General features: G+C 48.0%; 1 protein-coding gene, 1 long non-coding RNA gene and 1 pseudogene across 2 annotated transcripts; 2 read left to right on the top strand and 1 right to left on the bottom strand.

Annotated features, from left to right (window-relative positions):
• Window positions 1-809: 809 nt before the first annotated feature.
• Window positions 810-2,218, bottom strand: LOC147119721 (uncharacterized; annotated as a pseudogene).
• A 2,430-nt stretch (window positions 2,219-4,648) lies between these two features.
• On the top strand, window positions 4,649-17,728 carry LOC147119720 (uncharacterized). The gene is made up of 4 exons (XM_085984138.1): window positions 4,649-4,734; window positions 10,111-10,554; window positions 10,632-10,796; window positions 17,440-17,728. The coding sequence occupies exons 1-4, from the start codon at window positions 4,649-4,651 to the stop codon at window positions 17,726-17,728; spliced, it is 984 nt and encodes a 327-aa protein (XP_085840264.1).
• Window positions 17,729-18,375: 647 nt separating this feature from the next.
• LOC147119719 (uncharacterized) lies at window positions 18,376-24,898 on the top strand. The gene is made up of 3 exons (XR_015078068.1): window positions 18,376-18,572; window positions 20,176-20,242; window positions 23,603-24,898. It is a non-coding gene; the product is annotated as an uncharacterized LOC147119719 (long non-coding RNA).
• The last annotated feature ends 373 nt before the right edge of the window (window positions 24,899-25,271 follow it).

Genomic DNA, 25,271 nt, shown 5'->3' with positions numbered 1-25,271 from the left:
AAGCAATACCTCCCTATTTTTATATTCTATCCCCCTAGCAATGAAAGCCAACATTCCATTGGCCTTCTTAATCACTTGCTGCACCTGCATACTAACCTTTTGAGTTTCGTGCACCAGGACCCCCAGATCCCTTTGTACTTCAGTACTTTCCAGTTTCTTGCCATTAAGATAATAACTTGCTCTACGATTTTTCCTGCCGAAGTGCATAACCTCACACTTTCCAGTATTGTATTCCATCTGCCAAATCTCTGCCCACTTACTTAGCCTGTCTATGTCCCCTTGAAGGTTTTTTATGTCCTCCTCACTCACTACTTTCCCCCCCATCTTAGTATCATCTGCAAAGTTTGATATGTTACACTCGGTCCCCTCCTCCAAATCGTTAATATAGATTGTAAAGAGTTGGGGACCCAGCACTGACCCCTGCGGAACACCACTAGTTACTGATTGCCAGTCTGAGAATGAACCATTTATCCCAACTCTCTGCCTTCTGTTAGATAGCCAATCCTCTATCCATGCCAGAATATTACCGCCAATCCCGTGATTTTTTATCTTAAGCAATTCGTCTCCTCTTATCTTGGAGACTTCAAATATCGACACTGTGTGATTTGATATATCACAATATTAAACTCCAGCCCAGTTATAGGGTTTATTAACATCAGCAGAAAGAAACTCCACCTGTCAGAATGAAGACGATTCAGTCCGGGATGCAATTAATAGCAGCAATAACAGCAGAATCCAACCCCTGCAGTCACTTGTGAACTCGCTGAAGTCTCAGCAGGTTGGATGACCGAGTGAAGCCCTTCCCACACTCAGACCAGGTGAACGGCCTCTCCCCAGTGTGAACTTGCTGGTGTTTCAGCAGGCTGGATGAATCAGTGAATCCCTTCCCACACAGAGCAAGTCAACAGTCTCTCCACTGTGTGAAGTTGCTGGTAGGTTACAAGCTGGAATGACTCAGTAAATCCCTTCCCACACACGGAGCAGGTGAAGGGCCTCTCCCTGGTGTGAACTTGCTGGTGTTTCAGCAGCCTGGATGAGGAAGGGAATCCCTTCCCACACAGGGAGCAGGTGAACAGCCTCTCCCCAGTGTGAACTCGGTGGTGTATCAGCAAGTCGGATGATCGAGTGAATCCCTTCCCACACTCAGAGCAGGTGAACGTCCTCTCCCCAGTGTGAACTCGCTGGTGTGTCAGCAGGGTGGATGACTGAATGAATCCCTTCCCACACACGGAGCAGGTGAATGGTCTCTCCCCAGTGTGAATTCGCTGGTGCATCAGCAGGTCGGATGACCGAGTGAATCACTTCACACACACGGAGCAGGTGAACGCTCTCTACCCAGTGTGACCTCGCTCATGTTTCAGCAGGTTGGATGACTGACTGAATTCCTTTCCACACATGGTGCAGGTGAATCTCCTCTCCCCAGTGTGAACTCGCTGGTGTATCAGCAGGCTGGATAATGAAGGGAATCCCTTCCCACACTCAGAGCAGGTGAACAGTCTCTCCCGAGTGTGAATTCGCTGGTGTTTCAGCAAGTGGGATGACAAAGGGAATCCCTTCCCACATTCAGAGCAGGTGAATGGTCTTTCCCCAGTGTGAACTTGCTGGTGTATCAGCAGGTCGGATGACTGAGTGAATCCCTTCCCACACATGGAGCAGGTGAACGGTCTCTCCCCAGTGTGAACTCGTTGGTGTTTCAGCAGGGTGGATGACCGAGTGAATCCCTTCCCACACTCGGAGCAGGTGAACGGCCTCTCCCCAGTGTGAGTGCAATGATGAATTTCCAGCTCAGATGGGTAATTGAATCCCTTCCCACAATCCCCACATTTCCACGGTTTCTCCGTGGTGCGGGTGTCTTTGTATCTTTCCAGGTTGGACGATCAGTTGAAGCCTCGTCACACGCAGAACACGTGTACGGTTTGTCCCCGCTGTGAATGGTGCGATGTCTTTTCAGACTGTGTAACTGGTTAAAGCTCTTTCCACAGTCAGTGCACTGGAACACTCTCACTCGGGTGTGTGTCTCGATGCTTTTCCAGTCACACTGATCTTTGAAATCTTTTCCCACAGACAGAACAGACAAACATTTCTCCTTCCACATTCAAAGGCCGATGATATTCAGGTCCTGAGTAAACGAGTGACTTGTCAGATTTTGACATAATGTTTGGCTTGAGTTTCCCATCTTCAAATCCTCCCCTTCTAATACCCTGTAAAAGGAGTTTACAAAACTCATTACTTTAAGTATAGGACAGAAATTCAGAACAGACAATTTTAGTTTCTATGGAACATTCTTTCCTCTCTTCTTCCTCCGAAGCTGTAAATCCCTGTCCCACATATTGTCCCTCCTCCCTGTGCTAAAATCCAAACACATTGCACGTCTCAAGATAATTTGTCCTTCGCTCCCAGTTTTCAGTATGATCACTGGCTGTGTTCAGTTCTACACTCACTGGTTCTCCTCCCCCGAAGGTGCTGACTCTGGCTGGGTTCCGTTATACACTCACTGGTTCCCCTCCCTCTCCTCCCCTGAAGGTGCTGACTCTGGCTGGGTTCCGTTATACACTCACGGGTTCCCCTCCCTCTCCTCCCCTGAAGGTGCTGACTCTGGCTGAGTTCCGTTATACACTCACTGGTTCCCCTCCTCCCCTGAAGGTGCTGACAATGGCTGGGTTCAGTTCTACACTCACTGGTTCACCTCCCTCTCCTCCCCTGAAGGTGCTGACTCTGGCTGGGTTCAGTTCCACACTCACTTGGACTCCGAGGTCCCGCCCATTCTTGGGTCCTTTACAAAGATGGCCTCTCGAAGCAAGATGGCGGAGAACAAAGCCGCTGCGTTCCTTTACAAAGATGGCCACCCTTAGCCTTGGCCTGTTCCCGGGAAAAAACACCGAAACTGCAAACGCGGAACCTGTAGGCTCTCATTCGGGGCTTGAGGCCTATACCATGTATTTATGAAGCTCACCCGCCGGGTGCGTTACCTCCCTGCGCCCCGCTGATTCGTAATCAGCCCAAAAACCGCGCCCCCCAACTCAGCCCGCTCCCTGCACTCGCCTGCCTCTGATCACAGTGACACTGCGCATGCTCTAAATATAGGCGGGCACTGCACCTGCGCACTGGGCTCCTCCAGTGTGAATCGGGCATTCTCCCCCGCGGGGCATGCTGGGGAATGGCCCACCATTGAAAGCCCCGATTTGTGAATGGAGAATGAGTTTCTGTGATCCCATTGATAGAGAATTCATCAGTAATTCATACAGGAACCCAAGTGCACGGGCACTCTGCCATGGTTCAGTCCTGGATGTGATTAATAACAGAATCCAAACCCCTGCAATCACATGTGAACTCACTGAAGTCTCAGCAGGTGGGGTGAATTTCTTTCCTCACACAGGATATTGAAACAGCCTCTCTCCAGTGTCAATGCGCTGCTTTGAGCTTTGAAAGCTTCTCTCACAGTCAGAGTATATAAAGCAACTATACAAAGTTCTGACGAAGTGTCACAGACCTGAAACGTTAACTCTGTTTCTCTCTCCACAAATGCTGCCTGGCCTGCTGAGTGTTTCCAGCATTTTCTGTTGTTACATAAAGTAATTGTTCTCAATTTGGATACTCTGGCGTCTCAACAGTTGGGACAATGGAGCAAATCGCTTCCAACACGTGAAGTATCAAAACGGTCTCACATACAGAGCAGCAAACATATTCTCCCCATTACAAACATGCTGGTGTGTCAGTAAGTGAGATGACCGAGTGAATCTCCTTCCACGCTCAGCAGGTGAATGGCCTCTCTCCAGTGTGAATGCACTGGTGTGGCCGGAGGTTGGATGACCGAGCAAATCTCTTCCCACATACAGAACAAATGAATGGCCTCACCCCAGTGTGAACTCGCTGGTGTGCCTTCAGCTCCCAGGAACCTTTAGAGCTCTTCCCACAGTCAGAACATTTAAACGGTCTCTCATCAGTGTGAACTCGCTGGTGTATCAATGAATCGTGCACCGTGAAACTGAGTGAATCCCTTCGCACAAATGGAGCAGGGAAATGGCCTCTCTCCAGTGTTTAGCATGTTGCTGATTCATCAGATTCTCAGGGATTTTAAAGCTTTTCCCACAGTCAGAATATTTACACAGTCTCTCATCAATGTGAACAAGTGGATGTGTCAGCAGGTTTGATGTCTGACTGAATCCACCACACGAAGCAGAACGGATTGTTCCCTGTGTGACTGCGCCGGTGGATGTCCAACCTAGACGGGGAAGTGAACCCCTTCCCACTGTCCCCACCTTTACCCAGTTTCTCCTCAGTTTGACGGTACACATGCCTCACCGGCAGAATCCCCGTCCACACACGGAACATCTGTGCAGTTTGTCGGTGCTGCGATCGCTGCTCTCTCCTACCATGGGCAAAGACCGATGATGTTCAGGTCCTGATTAATGGAGCAACTCTGTCAGAATCATGACCTGATATTTGGTTTGAGCTTCCTGTCTGTAAACGCTCCACATCTAACACCCTATAAACGGAGTGTAGAAAGGGGTAAGAGGGAGAATGTTGTCTCATGTCCCCCTTTCCCAGCCCAGGGCCAGTGAAGCTGATTTTCAGGCCCAGCTGCTGCCCAGGTTGGTTGAAATACCCACAAGCCCCCGCGCTCCGGCTGGCACTGCGTATACTCTACATGGCCACGCCCACTCCCTGGTCCACGCATGCTCACTGCACCCGCTCGGGAGCCCGCCGCCTGAGAGCCCGGATCACCGGCGGAACGTGAGTTTTATGAGTTTTCTTTTAATATACCACGGAGAGAAACGCGGGCGGGCAGATAAATCAAGATAAGATCCAACCCGGAGCGTTCCCTCCCACCCCGGCACCGAGCGGGCGGATCGAGCGGCCGCAGCCCGACTGGGCCACGTGACAAATTTCGCCGGCATGACTGACATGACCTCTGACCAATAGGGAGAGAGTGGGCGGGGCCTGGAGGACTGAGGCGGCGGCGGGTTCTCCAACCAATCGCGGTGCCCGAGGGGCGGGGCTTCCGCCGCCTGCTCAGGCAGGTTGGAGCAGACGCAGGGAACTGGGCTTTGCACTGGCATGGAGCAGAGCAGAGGGAACTGGACACTGCACTGGGCTTCACTCTGGCATGGAGCAGAGCAGAGGGAACTGGGCTTTACTCTGGCAGCTTGGAGCAGAGCAGAGGGAACTGGACTCTGCACTGGGCTTCACTCTGGCATGTTGGAGCAGAGCAGAGGGAACTGGACTCTGCACTGGGCTTCACTCTGGCATGTTGGAGCAGAGGGAACTGGACTCTGCACTGGGCTTCACTTTGGCATGTTGGAGCAGAGCAGAGGGAACTGGACTCTGCACTGGGCTTCACTCTGGCATGTTGGAGCAGAGGGAATTGGACTCTGCACTGGGCTTCATTCTGGCATGTTGGAGCAGAGCAGAGGGAACTGGACTCTGCACTGGGCTTCACTCTGGTATGTTGGAGCAGAGCAGAGGGAACTGGACTCTGCACTGGGCTTCACTCTGACATAGAGCAGAGCAGAGGGAACTGGACTCTGCACTGGGCTTTACTCTGGCATAGAGCAGAGCAGAGGGAACTGGACTCTGCACTGGGCTTCACTCTGGCATAGAGCAGAGGGAACTGGGCTTCACTCTGGCAGGTTGGAGCAGAGTAGAGGGAACTGGGCTCTGTACTGGGCTTCACTCTGGCATGGAGCAGAGCAGAGGGAACTGGACTCTGCACTGGGCTTCACTCTGGCATGGAGCAGAGCAGAGGGAACTGGACTCTGCACCGGGCTTCACTCTGGTATGTTGGAGCAGAGGGAAGTGGGCTCTGCACTGGGATTCACTCTGGTATGTTGGAGCAGAGCAGAGGGAACTGGACTCTGCACTGGGCTTCACTCTGGCATGTTGGAGCAGAGCAGAGGGAACTGGATTCTGCACTGGGCTTCACTCTGGCATGTTGGAGCAGAGCAGAGGGAACTGGACTCTGCACTGGGCTTCACTCTGGCATGTTAGAGCAGAGGGAACGGGGCTCTGCACTGGGCTTCACTGGCATGGAGCAGAACAGAGGGAACTGGGCTCTGCACTGGGCTGGACTGCGCGCCGGGCCGGACTGCGCGCCGGGCCTCACTCTGCGCCGGGCCTCACTCCGCGCCGGGCCGGACTCCGCACTGGGCTTCACTCCCTCAGCACTGCACTGGAGTGGCAGCCTAGAGTTTGTGCTCAAGCCTCTGGAGTGGGACTTCCACCCACAACTCTCTGACTCAGAGGCGAGAGTGCTGCCCCTTGAGCCATGTCTGACACTCTGTATCTAACCCGTGCTGTAATTTGCCCTGGGCGTGTTTGAATCATAGAACAATTACAACAGAGAAGGAGGCCGTTCAGCCCATCTTGTCTGTGCTGGCCGACAAAGCGCTATCCACCCTAATCCCACTTTCCAGCACTTGGTCCGTAGCCTTGTAGGTTACGACACTTCAAGAGCATATCCAAGTACTTTTTAAATGTGATGAGGGTCTCTGCCTCCACCACCCTTTCAGGCAGTGAGCTCCAGACTCCCACCACCCTCTGGGTGAAATTTTTTTCCTCACCTCCCCTCTAATCCTTCTACCAATTACTTTAAATCTATGACCCCTGGTTCTTGACCCCTCTGCTAAAGGAAATAGGTCCTTCCTATCCACCCTATCTAGGCCCTTCATAATTTTATACACCTCAATTAAATCTCCCCTCAGCCTCCTCTGTTCCAAGGAAAACAACCCCAGCCTATCCAATCTTACCTCATAGCTAAAGTTTTCCAGTCTTGGCACCATCCTTGTAAATCTCCTCTGCACCCTCTCCCGTGCAATCACATCCTTCCTGTAATGTGGTGACCAGAACAGCACGCAGTACTCAAGCTGTGGCCTAACCAGTGTTGTATACAGTTCTAGCATAACCTCCCTGCTCTTATATTCTAGGCCTCGGCTAATAAAGGAAGGGAGAGAAGCAATGCTGAAAATGGAGGGCTTGTTGCCCCTCCCCAAATGCATTACCTCACACTTTTCCGGATTGAATTCCATTTGCCACTTTTCTGCCCAACTGACCAGTTCATCGATATCTTCCTGCAGTCTAAAGCTTTCCTCCTCACTGTCAACCACACGGCCAATTTTTGTATCATCAGCAAATGTCTTTATCATGCCCCCTACATTTAAGTCTAAATCATTATTATATACTTCAAAAAGTATGGGACCCAGTACTGAGCCCTGTGGAACCCCACTGGAAACAGCCTTCCAGTCGCAAAATCTCCTCAACCATTACCCTTTGCTTCCTGCCACTGAGCCAATACTGGATCCAATTTGCCACTCTCCCTTCGATCCCATGGGCTTTTACTTTTTTGATCAGTCTGCCATGTGGGACCTTGCCAAAAGCCTTGTTAAAATCAATGTAGAATACATCAAATGCACTACCCTCATCGACCCTCCTTGTTACCTCCTCAAAGAATTCAATCAAGTTAGTCAGATACGACCTTCCCTTAACAAACCATGCTGACTGTCCTTGATTAATCCGTGTCTTTCTAATTGAAGGTTTATACCGTCCCTCAGAATTGCCCACCACCGAGGTTAAAGTAACTGGCCTGTATTTGCTCGGTTTATCCCTTCCTCCCTTTTTAAACAATGGTACAACGTTAGCAGTTCTCCAATCCTCTGGCACCGCTCCTGTAGCCAGGGAGGATTGGAAAATGATGGTCAGAGCCTCCGCAATTTCCTTCCTTGTTTCCTTTAATAGCCTCGGATATATTGCATCTGGCCCTGGCGATTTATCTACTTTCAAGGATGCTAAATCCCTTAATACTTCCTCTCTTACTATGTTTATCCCGTCCAATATTTCACTCTCTTCCTCCTTAAATTCAATGTTGGCATCGTTCCCCTCTTCTGTGAACACAGCTACAAAGTATTCATTAACACCTTCCCCACATCCTCCACCTCCACACATACATCACCATTTTGTTCCCTGATAGGCCCTACTCTTTCCTTAGTTATCCTCTTGCTCTTTATGTAATTATAAAAGATCTTTGGGTTTTCTTTGATTCTACTTGCCAGTATTTTTTTCATGCCCTCTTTTTGCTTTCCTAATGTCCTTCTCAATTTCACCCCTACAGTTTCTATACTCTTCTAGGCTTTCTGCTGTATTGAGCTCACCATATCTGATATAGGCTTCCCTTTTTTTGCCTTATCTTACCCTGTGTGCACCTTGTCATCCAGGGGGCTCTAAATTTGGCAGTTCTAGCCATTTTCTTTGTGGGAACATGTTTACCCTGAACTCCATGTATCTCCCTTTTGAATGCCTCCCACTGCCCTGACACTGATTTACCTTCAAGTAACTGTTTCCAGTCCACTTTTGCTAAATCACTTCTCAACCTCGTAAAATTGGCCTTCCCCTAATTTAGAACTCTTCCTCCTGATTTTTCTTTTTCCTTATGAATGATTATGCTAAAACTAACGGAATTATGATCACTACCACCAATATGCTCCCCCACTGATACTCCTTCCACCTGCCCAGCTTCATTCCCTAAAACCAAATCCAGAACTCTTGTTGGGCTTGCTATGTATTGGCTAAAAAGTTCTCCAGAATGCAATTTTGGAATTCTGTGCCCTCTATCCCTTTTCCACTGGTAGTATCCCAGTTAATATTGGGGTAATTGAAATCTCCCACTATTACTGCCCTATTGTTTTTGCACTTGTCAGAAATGTGCCCAAAAATTTGCTCTTCTATCTCCCTCGGACTGTTTGGGGGATAGCGTACACTCCCAGCAGTGTGAGTGTCCCTTTTTCGTTCTTTAGTTCACCCATATGGCCTCATTTGATGATCCTTCGAACATATCATCCCTCCTCACAGCTGTAATTTTCTCTTTAATCAATACTGCGACCCCCCCATCTTTTTTTACCCCCTCTCTATCTCGTCTGAAAACCCTGTAACCAGGAATGCTGAGCTGCCATTCCTGCCCTTCTCTCAGCCATGTCTCAGTAATGGCTATAATACCATACTCCCATGTGTCTATCTGTGCCCTCAGCGCACCTCCCTTATTTCCTAGACTCCTTGCATTAAAGTATACACCATTTAGCATTGCCAAACTGCCTTCTTGTCTATTTCTTAGCCCTTGTTTCCTCTGCCTTCCAAACTCACTAATTTTCTGGGCCTCGCTCTCTTTCCTGCTGCTTAAATCCTCGGTGTCCTCGCTCAATCTCCACCCAGGGCTGCTGGTGAGTTTGGGCCTCGCTCTCTCTCCCGCTGCTGAAATCCTCGGTATCCTCGGTCAATCTCCACCCAGGGCTGCTGGTGAGTTTGGGCCTCGCTCTCTCTCCTGCTGCTGAAATCCTCGGTGTCCTCGCTCAGACTCCACCCAGGGCTGCCGGTGAGTCTGGGCCTCGCTCGCTCTCCCGCTGCTTAAATCCTCGGTGTCCTCGCTCAGGCTCCACCCAGGGCCGCCGCTGCTGCCGCCGGTGAGTTTGTACAGGCTTTTCATCCATTTTATGTACACAATTTTGAAAAAATACATTCTTTGGATGTGGGTGTCACTAGCAAGGCCAGCATATATTGCCAGTCCCCAGTTGCCCGTTGAAAAGGTGATGCTGGGCCTTCTTCTTGAACCTCTGCAGTCCGTGTGGTGAAGGTACTCTCAGAATGCTGTTAGGTGAGGAGTTCCAGGATTTTCACCCAGCGACGATGTAGGAACGGCGATATATGCCCAAGTCAGGATAGTGTGTGACTTGGAGGGGAACTGGGAGGTGATGATGTTCCCATGCACCTGCTGCCCTTGTCCTTCTAGCTGGTGGAGGTCGCGTGTTTGGGAGGTGCTGTCAAAGTTCTAGTCGAGTTACAGATGTATAAAGTCATTCCTTCACCCCTCCCCTTCCCACCTCACTCTCCTCCCATTGAGACCAGAGTCTTGTGTAGGCCCAGACCGGGTGGCAGGTTCCCTTCCCTGAAGGACATTAGTGAACCAGTTGGGTTTTTATGAAAATCTGGCAGCTTTCATGGTCACTTTTTACCAGTGCCGGCCCCACAAATTCCCAGATTCATTCAGCTCAATTTTACAACCTGCCTTTGTGTTTTTGTGGGTTCTCTCTCACCCTCCCCTTTTCCTGTTTTAATTTCATTTTGCAGGGTGTTAGAAGGGGAGGACTTGCAGATGGGAAACTCAAACCAAACATCACTTCAAGATCTGAGAGAGTCACTCGATTCATCAGGACCTTTGAACTTGGAAGCAGAAAGCACCATTCAGAGCGGGGAGAAACCGTACACGTGTTCTGTGTGTGGACGAAGCTTCAGCCGATCATTCAACCTGGAAAGACATAAGCGCAGTCACACTGGGGAGAGGCCATTCACCTGCTCTGAGTGTGGGAAAGGATTCACTCAGTCATCCAACCTGCTGATACACCAGCGAGTTCATACTGGGGAAAGGCCATTCACCTGCTCCGTGTGTGGGGAGGGATTCACTCAGTCATCCACCCTGCCAAAACACCAGCAAGATCACACTGGGGAGGAGTCGTTCACCTGCTCTGAGTGTGGGAAGGGATTCACTCAGTCATCCGACCTTCTGAAACACCAGCATGTTCACACTGATGGGAGACCTTTTAAATGTTCCGACTGTGAGAAGAGATTTAAAAGCAAAAGCATCTGCTGAGACACCAGCGAGTTCACACTGGGGAGCGGCAATTCACCTGCTCCATGTGTGGGAAGGGATTCCCTTCATCATCCGACCTGCTGAGACACCAGCGAGTTCACACTGGGGAGAGGCCATTTACCTGCTCCACGTGTGGGAAGGGATTCACTCAGTCATCCAGCCACCAGTGAGTCGCTGCTGAGACACCAGTGAGTTCACAAGTGACACCAGGGGTTTGATTCTGCTGTTATTGCTGCTGTTAATCGCAGCCTGGATTGAATCGTGTTCATTCTGACAGTTGGAGTTTTGGATATTGTTGAGGGAGATGGCTTATCAGAGGAAGGCAGCAGCAGCCAACTTCCTGGCACCGTGGGTGGTTCTGCTGCACAGGACGGGAGGAAAAAGAGTGGGAGAGCTATAGCAATAGGGGATTCTATTGTAAGGTGAATAGATGGGTGTTTCTGCGGCCGCAAACAAGACTCCAGGATGGTATGTTGCCTCCCTGTTGGACGGGATAAACATAGTATGATATGATTGGGATTACGGAAACATGGCTCCAGAGTGACCAAGGCTGGGAACTCAACATCCAGGGGTATTCAATATTCAGGAAAGACAGGCAAAAAGGAAAAGGAGGTGGGGTAGCATTGCTGGCTAAAGAGGAGACTAACACAATAGTAAGGAAGGATATTAGCTCTGATGATGCATTGCTGGTCATCTTCCAAAATTCTATAGACTCTGGAACAGTTCCCATGGATTGGAGAAGCTAATGTTACCCCACTATTCAAAAAAGGTGGTAGAGAGAAAACGGGGAATTATAGACCGGTAAGCCTGACATCGGTCGTGGGGGAAATGCTAGAGTCCATTATAATAGCAAAGCACTTGGAAAACAGTGACAGGATCAGACAAAGTCAACATGGATTTACAAAAGGTAAATTGTGCTTGACTAATCTACTGGAATTTTTTGAGGATGTAACTGGTAAAATAGATAAGGGAGAACCAGTGGATGTGGTGTATTTGGACTTTCAGAAGGCTTTCGATAAGGTCCCGCATAAGAGATTAGCGTGTAAAGTTAAGGCACATGGGATTGAGGGCAAGGTACTGACTTGGATAGAGAACTGGTTGGCAGACAGGAAGCAAAGAGTTGGAATAAACAGGTCTTTTTCCGAGTGGCAGGCAGTGACTAGTGAGGTACCGCAGGGATCGGTCCAAGGACCCCAGCTATTCACAATATATATTCATGATCTAGACATGGGAACTAGATGTAATATCTCGAAGTTTGCAGATGACACAAAGCTGGGTGGGCATGTGTGCTGTGAGGAGGATGCCGAGAAACTCCAGTATGATTTGGACAGGTTGGATGATTGGGCAGATGCATAGCAGATGCAGTATAATGTGGATAAATGCGAGGTTATCCACATTGGTGGCAAAAATAGGAAGGCAGATTATTATCTGAACGGCAATAGATTGGGAGAAGGGGAAGTGCAACGAGACCTGTGTGTCCTTGTGCACCAGTCGCTGAAGGTAAGCATGCAGATGCAGCACGCGGTTAAGAAGGCAAATGGTATGTTGGCCTTCATCGTGAGAGGATTCGAGTACAGGAATAAGGATGTCTTGCTGCAGTTGTACAGGGCCTTGGTGAAACCACACCTTGAGTATTGTGTGCAGTTTTGGTCGCCTTATCTGAGGATGGATGTTCTTGCCATGGAGGGAGTGCAGCGAAGATTCACCAGACATACCTGGGACGTATGAGGAGAGATTGGGTCGATTACATAAGAACATAAGAAGTAGGAGCAGGAGTAGGCCATACGGCCCCTCGGGCCTGCTCCGCCATTCAATAGGATCATGACTGATCCGAATCTAGACTCACGTCCACTTCCCTGCCCTCTCCCTGTAACCCCTAATTCCCTTATCTGCTAGGAAACTGTCTATCTCCATTTTAAATTTATTTAATGTTGCAGCTTCCGCAGCTCTCTGGGGTAGCAAATTCCATAGATTTACTACCCTCTGAGTGAAGAAGTTCCTCCTCATCTCAGTTTTGAAAGGGCAGCCCCTTATTCTTAGATTATGCCCCCTAGTTTTAGTCTCACCCATCAGTGGAAACATCCTCACCGCATCCACCCGATCAAGCCCCCTCACAATCTTATATGTTTCTAAGATCGCCTCTCATTCTTCTGAACTCCAATGAGTAGAGTCCCAACCTACTCAACCTTTCCTCATACGTCAACCCCCTCATCTACGGAATCAACCGAGTGAACCTTCTCTGAACCGCCTCGAGAGCAAGTATATCCTTTCTTAAATATGGAAACCAAAACTGCACGCAGTATTCCAGGTGTGGCCTCACCAATATCCTGTATAACTGCAGCAAGACTTCCCTGTTTTTATACTCCATCCCCCTTGCAATAAAAGCCAAGAATCCATTGGCCTTCCTGATCACCTGCTGCACCTGCATACAAACTTTTGTGTTTCATGCACCAGGACCCCCAGATCCCTTTGTACGGTAGCACTTTGCAGTTTCTCTCCATTTAGATAATAACTTGCTCTTTGATTTTTTCTGCCAAAGTGCATAACCTCACACTTTCCAACATTATATTGCATCTGCCAAATCTCTGCCCACTCACTTAGCCTGTCTATGTCCTTTTGCAGGTTTTTTATGTCCACCTCACTCACTGCTTTCCCTCCCATCTTTGTATCGTCAGCAAACTTGGATATGTTGCACTCGGTCCCTTCCTCCAAATCGTTAATATAGATTGTAAAGAGTTGGGGTCCCAGCACTGACCCCTGCGGAACACCACTAGTTACTGATTGCCAGCCCGAAAATGAACCATTTATCCCAACTTTGTTTTCTGTTAGATAGCCAATCTTCCACCCATGCCAGTATATTACCCCCAATCCCGTGATTTCTTATCTTGATCAGTAATATTTTGTGTGGAACCTTGTCAAATGCCTTTTGGAAGTCCAAATACACTACATCCACTGGTTCCCCTTTATCCACCCTGTATGTTACATCCTCAAAGAATTCGAGCAAATTTGTCAAACATGACTTCCCCTTCGTAAATCCATGCTGACTCTGTCCTATTAAATTATGTTTATCCAAATGCTCTGTTACTGTTTCCTTAATAATAGACTCCAACATTTTGCCAACCACAGATGTTAGGCTAATTGGTCTATCGTTTCCAGCTTTTTGTCTACTTCCCTTCTTAAATAAGGGTGTTACATTAGCAGTTTTTCAATCTGCCGGGACCTTTCCTGAGTCCAAGGAGTTCGGGAAAATAATCACCAATGCATCCACAATCCCTACCGCCACTTCTCTCAAGACCCTAGGATGTAGGCCATCAGGTCCGGGGGATTTATCCGCCTTAACTCCCATTATTTTACTGAGTACCATCTCCTTAGTGATTTTAATCGTGTTTAGCTCCTCCCCCCCCCCCCCCCCCCCATTGCCCCCTGTTTGTCCAGTGTTGGGATATTTTTAGTGTACTGTAAAGACTGATACAAAATATTTGTTCAGCATCTTTGCCATCTCCATGTTCCCCACCACTAGTTTCCCGGTCCCATCCTCTAAGGGACCAACGTTCACTTTAGCCATCCTTTTTCTTTTTATATAGCTGTAGAAACTCTTGCTATCTGTTTTTATATTTTTTGCTAGTTTACTTTCATAATCTAGCTTCCCTTTCTTAATTAATCTTTTAGTTATTGTTTGCTGGCTTTTAAATGCTTCCCAATCTTCTATCCTCCCACTAGATTTGGCTACTTTATATGCCCTTGTTTTCAGTCGGATACTATCCTTTATTACTTTACTAAGCCACGGATTGGGCTTATACTCACTGGAGTTTAGAAGAATGAGAGGGGATCTCATTGAAACTTATAAACTTCTAACAGGACTAGACAGTCTAGATGCAGGAAGGAAGTTCCTGATGGTGGGGGAGTCCAGAACCAGGGGTCACAGTCTAAGGATAAGGGGTAAGCCATTTAGGACAGAGATGAGGAATTTCTTCACCCAGAGAGTGGTGAACCTGTGGAATTCTCGACCACAGAAGGCAGTTGAGGCCAATTCATTAAGTATATTCAAGAAGGAGTTAGATATATTTCTTAAGGCTAAAGGGATCAAGGGATATGGGGAGAAGGCAGGGACAGGGTACTGAGTTTGGATGATCAGCCATGATCTCATTGAATGGCGGAGCAGGCTCGAGGGGCCGAATGGCCTACTCCTGCACCTATCTTCTATGTTTCTATATTGAGTTTGTTTCTGCTGATGTTAATAACTTCTGTAACTGGGCTGGAGTTTAATATTCTCATTATATATCAAATTAATCAGTTTGCCTTAAACACGTTGTTGTAGATTTTTGTCTTTCCCACCTGAGTGTTTAGCATCACCTGGCTGGAGCTCAGAAAGGACAATCTGGGGGAGGATCGTACAGCAGGAACAGAACTACAGCCTGGACACAGTCCTTCAGGGCCACACTGAGAGGGGCAAACGGCACTTTGGTCTTTCTCGTCTCTCTTCACTGACAGCAATGTCCCCGTGCAGGTTAATCTTTAGGCCTGTCAGGAACGTGTCCCAGCCGTTCTCTTCCATGGGTTAGAGCTCCTGGGCATGGAACAGAAGGTTCCTTTACAACTGTGTTTAGAGTCAGGAAGAACAACGGTGAATGCTGGAAACGTGCTGTCAAATCAGAGATTGGTGTCAAACTGGGATCTGTTCCTGACTGAAAGTGAAACGGCAGGGTTAAGGTTCCAGTCTAAAAATGACTGGTAATTATTGCACGAAGATTTAATGTGTGTGTGTGACAGTCCTGAGTCTACCATTCTAAGGCAGGTGTTAGCTCATTTAAAATAAACCCGTTTGAAATAAATTGATTGAAGTCTGCCTTAAAATATTACAGGAGGAGTTCACAGGAGCCTGATCAGATGATTAGATAATCAGAATTTAGTGATGTCGATTGAGTGATAACTATTGACTAGGACACCAGGGATAACTCCCCGTCTCCTCTTCAAAATAGTGCCACGGGACCTTTTACATCCACCTGCGAGGGCATCAGGGCCTTGGTTTAATGTCTAAATCGAAAGACGGCACCTCTGACAGTTCAGCAATCCCTCAGTACTGCCCTGGAGTGTCAGTCTAGATTTTTGTGCTCAAGTTCATAGAGTGGGACTTGAACCCACATCCTTCTGAACCCTTAGAAGCTAAGAGATCTTTGGAAAAGAAGGTGGTGCACAATTGTTGTAATAAAAGCAAATGCTTTTCCAACTACGTCAGAAGCCTGTTAAAGATGGTTTAGTGCCACAGTTCAGGGCAGATTGAAACAGATGCCCAAGCTGTGGCAGAGCTGTGAAATGACTTTCACATCAGTCTACACTCCTGTGGATGATGCTCAGATTCTAGCTGTGAGATGTGCTGTCGACAATAACATCAGCAATGTTAAAATAGAAAGAGATTGTCATAGAATCAGCAAATAGTACAGCACAGAAGGAGGCCATTCGGCCCATCGAGTATGCGCCGGCTCTTTCGAAGAGCAATCCAGTTAGTCCCACTCCCCACCCCCGGCTCTTGCCCCATATCCCTGCAATTATTTTCCTTCAAGTATTTATCCAATTCCCTTTTGAAGGCTGCTATTGAATCTTATCCACCTCCCTATCAGGCAGTGTATTCCAAACCACTCGTTACATAAACAGGTTTTTCCTCTATCAATCTCAGTTTGTTGCCCCACCTCACCAAACCCGCTTCTTCCGAGCCCAAGATCTATCTCATCAGAGAGACTGACTTTCCAATCGGCGAATGAAGTCAATGGCGGAGTGCCGCACCCAGCATGCACCACGGGGCAGAAAGCGCCCTATCTGATCAGCGGAGATCAGCGCGCAGGTGCGGGAGAGGCCGATTGTCGGACCGTGAGAGCTGAGCATGCGCGGCTTCAGCGGGGAAAGCGAGGCGGGTCAATAAACCCCAGGAGAAAGAGTGAGTGATCAGGGAGCGTCTGTAAATGGAGGAGGAAGAGTGAGTGGTCAGGGAGCATCTGTAAATGGAGGAGAAATGATGACTGGTCCGGGAGTGTCTGTAAATGAAGGAGAAATGGAGATTGGTCAGGGAGCATCTGTAAATGAAGGAGAAATGGAGACTGGTCAGGGAGTGTCTGTAAATGAAGGAGAAATGGTGACTGGTCAGTGAGAGAGACCGTTCACTTGCTCCATGTGTGGGAAGGGATTAATTCAGTGATCCCACTTGGTGAGTCACCAGCGTATTAACACTGATCAGAGCCAGTTCGTTTGTTTACAACATAGCTGATTACCTGACCATGGTAAAGGATAACAAACTGAGAAGAACCTTGACAAGGTACAGACTTAGCGAACATAGCCTAGCGATCGAAAAAGGCAGACACAGGCAGACCAGGCTGCCAAGAGAAGACAGGATATGCTCTCACTGCAGTCAGGGAGTAGTTGAGACAGAGATGCACTTCCTCACAGCCTGTGGAAAATATCAGGGCATCAGAGAGAATTTCTACCAAAAATTCTCACAAATATGCCCTGAATTCAGAAATCTGACTGACAACCAAAAACTCCCATTCCTACTGGGGGAGGAGAGAAGCTGTGTAACACTGGCGGCACACTATGTTACAGCTTGCCATGAACAGAGGGACAACCAGTAAACTAAGACAAGAGTATATATAAACAAGGCGAATGTATATTTATAAACTCAGGGATATACCTGTTTATACACTGTATGAATGGAACCGCGTTTATGTGTTCAACCATAAATGTATTTTGATGCTTTGGCAACATAAGATGTACCTTATCATGCCAATAAAGCGATTTGTATTGTATTGTATTGTGAAGAGGTTTACAAACTCATCCCACCCGATGAGGCCCCTGCATAGTCACACTGGGGAGAGGCCGTTCATCTGCTCCGTGTGTGGGAAGGGATTTAACCAGTCCTCTCACCTGCTGACACACCAGCGTATTCACACTGGGGAGAGACCATTCACCTGCTTCGTGTGTAGGAAGGGATTTAACCATTCCACTCACCTGCTGGCACACCAGCGTATTCACACTGGGGAGAATCAATTTAAATGTTCCGTGTGTGGGAAGGGATTTATCCATTCATCCTACCTGCTGACACACCAGTGAGTTCACAAGTGACTACAGGGGTTGGATTCTGCTGTTATTGCTGCTGTTAATTACATCCTGAACTGAATCGTGTTCATTCTGACAGTTGGGGTTTGTTTCTGCTGATGTTAATAATCCCTATAACTGGGCTGGAGTTTATTGTTACTTTTGCCAAATACTCTTTAAATGATCTCCCAAATACTGACAACTATCTCAAATGGAGCTAAAATGTGTAGGTTTTGGGGCAATAATGTTCAGAGATGCACATGTTTTAACATAAAATGGTTAAAATACATTGCCATTAAAAGTCTGATATAATGTGTATTATGGGAGAGAGAAGTTTAGTCTGAGGTAGAAACTCAAACAGGCGCTTCACTGCAGACAGGTCGCCATGGCAACACTGATAAGACATTCCATTCCACTGAATCCACTGGGTGGAAACTCTAATCAGATCAGGGGAAAAAACGGGTCTGTCTGTTAATATAAGCTTAAACCACAGTGAGTAAAAGAATACATTAGATTAAAATGTGTGATGTTTATATACCTATAAATGTGAAGCTGTAAAATAACATCATTAACAGCAGGCAGGGTAGTTTAGGGATAATGAGAACATTACTGAAGAAAAGTAACTGATGGGAACCAGGGAAAGTGTCCTTGTAAACCGCAGATTAGAGAAGTTCCTGTTGTCTTTCCCTCGCTTCCTGCCAAAACCCAGCAGAGAAGACAAAGAGGAGTCAGGTGCCAGAGATGGATCACTACAGGGTATAAAAGTGAGGGGATCCTGATGTAAGGGGGCAGTCGGGACTGGAGACACCGGAGATCAAGCTCAGGGTGCCCGAGGTTCCATCCAGCGGGCTGACCTCGTGTAAGTTACTGTGGACACGCGGGACTTGCAAGTTTACTCTGATTGATGGATCAATGTAAGGTACGGTAGAGGACAGAGAATCTGCTCATCTTATATTTCTAATAAGGTATTAAAGTTGCTGACACGAGACTCTCGAACCTGCTAATGAATAAGACAAGGCATCAGCTAGAATCTTAAAACTCTTTACTGTTCTGTCCCTCTACTCCTTTTAAACTTTTACCATTTAATGGTGATTTCCTACTTTTTTCTTCCTCCCAAAATGCATCACCTCATAATTCTCTGCATGAAATTTCAGCTGACATCTACCGGCCCCATTTACTAACCTGTGTATTCACACTGAAGTCACTTACAGTCCTCTTCACAGTTGGCCAGGGTCCCTATTTTAGTCTCATGTGGAGTTTTTGATCTTGTGCCTCACATACCCAAGCCCAGATCATTTCTCTATATTGAGAAGAGCAGTGGTCCCAACACTGACCCTGGGGGACACCACTGTGTACATCCCTCCAGTCTGAAGGACATCCATTAACCACTACTCTCTGTTTTCTGCCCTTTACCCAACTTCCTATCCATGCTGCCCCACTCCCTTTAATGCCGTCAGCCTTAATTTGATCAACAAGCCTCCTATCCGGCACCTTATCAAACAGCTTTTGACAATCCATCTACACAACATCCACTGCATTTCCTTTCTCACTACACTGTTATTTCCTGAAATAATCCCTGCTGTCTGTCCTGAGTGAATCCATTTCACTGCCAAATGTTGCAATGTTTGCTCCACCCCACAGGGTTCCATCTGTGGTGTGGAGCAAAAAACAGAAAGTCCACAAAGCAGCCCCACGGCAAACTCCGGGACAGGAAGTGAGTCAGGGAGCATCTCGAAATGGAGGAGCAAAGGTGACAGGTCAGGGAGCATCTGTAAATAGAGGAGTAAAGGAGACTGGTCAGGGAGCGTCTGTAAATGAAGGAGAAATGGAGACTGGTCAGGGAGCGTCAGTAAATGGAAGAGAAATGGAGACTGGTCAGGGAGTGTCAGTAAATGGAAGATAAATGGAGTCTGGTCAGGGAGCGTCTAAATGGAGGAGAAATGGAGACAGCTCAAGGAGCATCTGTAAATGGAGGAGAAATGGAGACTGGTCAGGGAGCGTCTGTAAATGGAGGAGAAATGGAGACTGGTCAGGGAGCGTCTGTAAATGGAGGAGAAATGGAGACTGGTCAGGGAGCGTCTGCAAATGGAGGAGAAATGGAGACTGGTCAGGGAGCGTCTGTAAATGGAAGAGAAATGGAGACTGGTCAGGGAGCATCTATAAATGGAGGAGAAATGGAGTCTGGTCAGGGAGCGTCTGTAAATGGAGGAGAAATGGAGACTGGTCAGGGAGCGTCTGTAAATGGAGGAGAAATGGAGCCTGTCAGGGAGCGTCTGTAAATGGAGGAGAAATGGAGATTGGTCAGGGAGTGTCTGTAAATAGAGGAGAAATGGTCAGGAAGCGTCTGTAAATGGAGGAGAAATGGTGACGGGTCAGGGAGTGTCTGTAAATGAAGGAGAAATTACTATTTTTAGTTAAAAAACATACGACTGATTTTAATCAGGCTCTTTTCCGTGTCCTAGCTCCTGTAAATACTGGCTATAAAGTGGCCAGACTTTCAGGAGGCTCCACACCACTGGCTGCTCGTGTGTAAGTGATCTATCATCAGATTAATGTGCTTTTGCTGTATGTGTGTTTGCCATAGTCAGCACCTTCAGGGGACGAGAAGGAGGGGAACCAGTGAGTGTAGAACTGAACCCAGCCAGTGTCAGCACCTTCAGGGGTGGAGAGGGAGGGGAACCAGTGAGTGTAGAACTGAACCCAGGCAGAGTCAGCACCTTCAGGGGAGGAGAGAGAGGGGAACCAGTGAGTGTAGAACTGAACCCAGCCAAAGTCAGCACCTTCAGGGGAGGAGAGGGAGGGGAGCCAGTGAGTGTAGAACTGAACCCAGCCAAAGTCAGCACTTTCAGGGGAGGAGAGGGAGGGGAACCAGTGAGTGTAGAACTGAACCCAGCCAGAGTCAGCACCTTCAGGGGAGGAGAGGGAGGGGAGCCAGTGAGTGTAGAACTGAACCCAGCCCAGAGTCAGCACCTTCAGGGGAGGGGAGGGAGGGGAACCAGTGAGTGTGGAACTGAACCCAGCCAGAGTCAGCACCTTCAGGGATGAAGATAACTGGGAGCAGAGGAAAACGTTTGGTGATGGTGCGATGGGTTTGGATTTTAGCACAGGGAGGAGGGACAATGTGTGGGCGGGGATTTGGAGGAACAAGAGAGGAAATAATGTTCCATAGGAACTAGAATTGTCTGTTCTGACTTTCTGTCCTGTACTACAGTGATGAGTTTTGTAAACTCCTTTTACAGGGTATTAGAAGGGGAGGCTTTGAAGATGGGAAACTGAAACCAAACATCATGTCAGGATCTGACAGTCAGCCGTTTCCTCATGAATCAAGGGACACGTGGATAATACGCGAAGGGACGAATTTTCTTATTTTTTCTTAATTAATGGGTGTGGTCATTGCTGGCAAGGCCAGCAGTTATTGCCCATCCCTAATTGCCCTTGAGAAGATGGTGGTGAGCCGCCGCCTTGAACCGCAGTAGTCCATGTGGTGAAGGTACTCCCACAGTGCTGTTAGGGAGGCAGTTCTAGGATTTTGACCCAGCGACGATGAAGGATCGGTGATATACTTCTAAGTCAGGATGGTGTGTGACTTGGAGGGGAACTTGGAGGTGGTGTTGTTCCCATGCACCTGCTGCCCTTGTCCTTCTAGGTGGAAGAGGTCGCGGGTTTGGGAGGTGCTGCTGGAGAAGGGTAGATGGTACACACTGCAGCCACGGTACGCCGGTGGTGGAGGGAGTGAATGTTTAAGGTGGTGGATGGGGTGCCATTCAACCGGGCTGTTTTGTCCTGGATGGTGTCAAGCTTCTTGAGTGTTGTTGGAGCTGCACTCATCCAGGCAAGTGGAGAGTATTCCATCACACTCCTGACTTGTGCCTTGTAGATGGTGGAAAAGCTTTTGGGAGTGAGGAGGTGAGACACTCACCACAGAATACCTAGCCTCTGACCTGCTCTTGTTGCCACAGTGTTTATGTGGCTGGTCCAGTTAAGTTTCTGGTCAATGGTGACCCCCATGATGTTGATGGTGGGGGATTCGGCGATGGTAATGCCATTGAATTTGAGGAGGCAGTGGTTAGATTCTCTCTTGCTGGTGATGGTCATTGCCTGGTACTTGTGTGTCACGAATGTTACTTGCCATTTATCAGCCCAAGCCTGAATATTGTCCAGGTCTTGCTGCATGCGGGCATGGACTGCTTCAATATCTGAGGAGTTGTGTATGGAACTGAAAACTGTGCAATCATCAGCGAACATCCCCACTTCTGACCTTATGTTGTAGGGAAGGTAATTGGTGAAGCAGCTGAAGATGGTTGTGTCAAGGGCACTGCCCTGAGGAACTCCTGAAGCGATGTCCTGGGGCCGGGTTTATAAATAGAGGAACAGAATATAAAAGCAAAGAGATCACGCTCGAACTTTATAAATCACTGGTTAGGCCTCAGCTGGAGTATTGTGGACAATTGGGGTAACCACACTTCAGGAAAGATGCAAGGGCCTTAGGAAGGGCCCAGAGGAATTTACCAGGATGTTACCAGGGATGAGGGACCTCAGTTATGAGGAGAGGTTGGAAAAGTTAGGACTGTTCTCCTTGGAACAGAGAAGGTTAAGAGGTGACCTAATCGAGTTTTCAAGGTGATGAGAGGTTTGATAGAATAGAAAGAGAAAAATTATTCCCTCTGGAAAGTGGATCAATAACTAAAGGTCATAGATTCAAAATCATTGGCAGAAGATCTAGAGGGAGGATCTAGAGGGGAGAGGAGAGGGATTTTTCTCACTTAGCGAGTGGTCAGGATCTCAACTCCTCGAACTGAAAAGGTGGTGGAAGCTGATTCCATAAAGAATTTTAAATGAGTGTTGGACAGGAACTTGAGAACGAGGAACTTAGCGAGATGGTGTGTGACTTGGAGGGGAACTTGGAGGTGGCGGTGTTCCCATGCGTCTGCTGCCCTTGTCCTTCTAGGTGGAAGAGGTTGCGGGTTTGGGAGGTACTGCTGAAGAAGCCTTGGCGAGTTGCTGGTAACTCAGTTAATTCACTGAATTCCTCGCCAGCACGTGTTTTCCCTTTGGGTGAATGAGATCGGTATCAGTCCCTGGTTCATTATCTTATTGCACATTTCACTCTCTTGTCATTTCATTGTTATTCCACAAGTGAAACATTTAATTCTGAGCCTGTCTTTGATTCTGTGCCAGTCAGAGCTTCACTGCCCTTGTTCTAAACTCTAATTAGAAAGATAATGTTGCTCACAGTTGTCCTGTCCTTACAATTATCTCACAGCTCTCTCGAGCTCGCTCACTGGTCGTTTCTAATTAACTTATCCAATTGAGCAGGTGGTGATGGCATGTTCGAAGCTGCTGGTTCTGTAAGGGTCAGTCTTAGTTCAAAGGTTCAGTGGTCCCTGACAGGGAACCTCAGAGAGAAGGGAAAAAAGTTGAAGATAATGTGATATGTTTGGATTTCAGCATAGGGCGGAGGGAGAGTGTGTGGGACGGGGATTTACAGCTTTGGGGGAACAAGAGAGGAAAGAATGTCCCACAGACACGTGGACTCAGAGTCTCAGAATAAGGGGTCGGTCATTTAAGACTGAGATGAGGAGACATTTCTTCACTCAGGGTGGTGAATCTTTGGAATTCCCTACCCCAGAGGGCTGTAGCTGCTCAGGTCTTGAGTATAATCAAGACAGGGCTCGACAGATTTTAGGATACTAAGGGAATCAACGGATGTGGGGATAGTTTGGGAAGGTGGAGTTTAGGTAGAAGATCAGCCATGATCTTATTGAATGGTGGAGCAGACTCAAGGGACTGAATGGCCCACTCCTGCTCCTATTTCTTATGCTTTTAATTGTCTATTTTGAATTTCTGTCCTGTATTAACAGTGATGACTTTTGTAAACTCCTTTTACAGGGTATTAGAAGGGGAGGATTTGCAGACGGGAAACTCAAACCAAACATCACATCAAGATCTGACAGAGACACTCGATTCCTCAGGACCTGAATATCATCAGATTTTGAATATGAAAGGAAAAAGCACCAATCACAGTGTGCAGAAACTAGACATGTGCTCGGTGTGTGGACGAGGCTTCAACCAATCATCTGGCCTGTCAAGACACAAATGCAGTCACTCCAGGGAGAAACCATGTAAATGTGGGACTGTGGGAAGGGATTCAGTTCCCCGTCCCAGCTGGAAACTCATTGGCGCTGTCACACTGGGGAGAGGCTGTTCACCTGCTCCATGTGTGGGAAGGGATTCACTCAATCATCCCACCTTCTGACACACAAGCGAGTTCACTCTGGGGAGAGACTGTTCACCTGCTCCGTGTGTGGGAAGGGATTCCCTCAGTCATCCACCATGCTGATACACCAGCGAGTTCACTGGGGAGAGATCGTTCACCTGCTCTGAGTGTGGGAAGGGGTTTATTCAGTCATCCACCCTTCTGAGACACCAGCGAGTTCACACTGGGGAGAGGCCATTCACCTGCTCCGTGTGTGGGAAGGGATTCACTCAGTCATGCCACCTTCTGACACACCAGCGAGTTCACACTGGGGAGAGGGCGTTCAACTGCTCCATGTGTGGGAAGGGATTCAATAATTCATCCCACCTGTTGACACACCAGCGAATTCACACTGGTGAGAGGCCGTTCACCTGCTCCGTATGTTGGAATGATTCACTCAGTCATCCCACCTGCTGAGACACCAGCGAGTTCACACTGGAGAAGGACCGTTCACCTGCACTGAGTGTGCGAAGGGATTCACTCGGTCATCCCACCTGCAGACACACAAGGGAGAGGCGGTTCACCTGCTCTGTGTGTGACAAGGGATTCACTCAGTCCACTAACCTGGTGGAACACTAGTGGGTTCACAGGGGAGAGAAACCAATTAAATGTCCCGTGTGTGGGAATCGATTCACACATTCCTCCCGCTTGATGGTGCATCAGCGAGTTCACACTGAGTAGACAGCGTTCACTTGCTCCGTGTGTGGGAAGGGTTTCACTCGGTCCTCCTACTTGCTGAAACACCAGCGATTTCACAAGTGACTGCAGGGGTTGGATTCTGCTGTTATTGCTGCTGTTAATCACATCCCGGACTGAATCGTGTTCATTCTGACAGTTGAGGTTTGTTTCTGCTGATGTTAATAACCCCTGTAACTGGGCTGGAGTTTAATATTCTGGATATATGTCAAATAAATCAGCTTTGCTTTAAACACATTGTTGTGGATTTTTGTCGTTCCCACCTGAGTGTTTAGCATCACCTGGCTGGAGCTCAGAAAGGACAATCTGGGGGAGGATCGTATGGCGGGAACTGAACTACAGCCTGGACACAGTCCGTCAGGGCCACACTGAGAGGGGCAAACGGCACTTGGGTCTTTCTTGTCTCTCTTCTCTGACAGCAAAGTTGCCGTGCGGTTAATCTTGAGGCCTGTAAGGAATGTGTCCCAGCCGCTCTCTCCCATGGGTCACAGCTCCTAGGCATGGAACAGAAGGCTCCTTTACAACTGTGTTTAGAGTCAGGAAGAACAATGGTGAATGCTGGAAACGTGTTGTCAAATCAGAGATTGGTGTCAAACTGCAATCTGT

This window comes from Somniosus microcephalus, chromosome 4 (assembly GCF_052327205.1).
Source record: "Somniosus microcephalus isolate GS21.2 chromosome 4, FLI_Smic_1.0, whole genome shotgun sequence".
In the NCBI taxonomy this organism is placed as follows: domain Eukaryota; kingdom Metazoa; phylum Chordata; class Chondrichthyes; order Squaliformes; family Somniosidae; genus Somniosus; species Somniosus microcephalus.
Note: the sequence above shows the minus strand (reverse complement) of the source record. Positions and strands in the feature narration are given on the sequence as shown.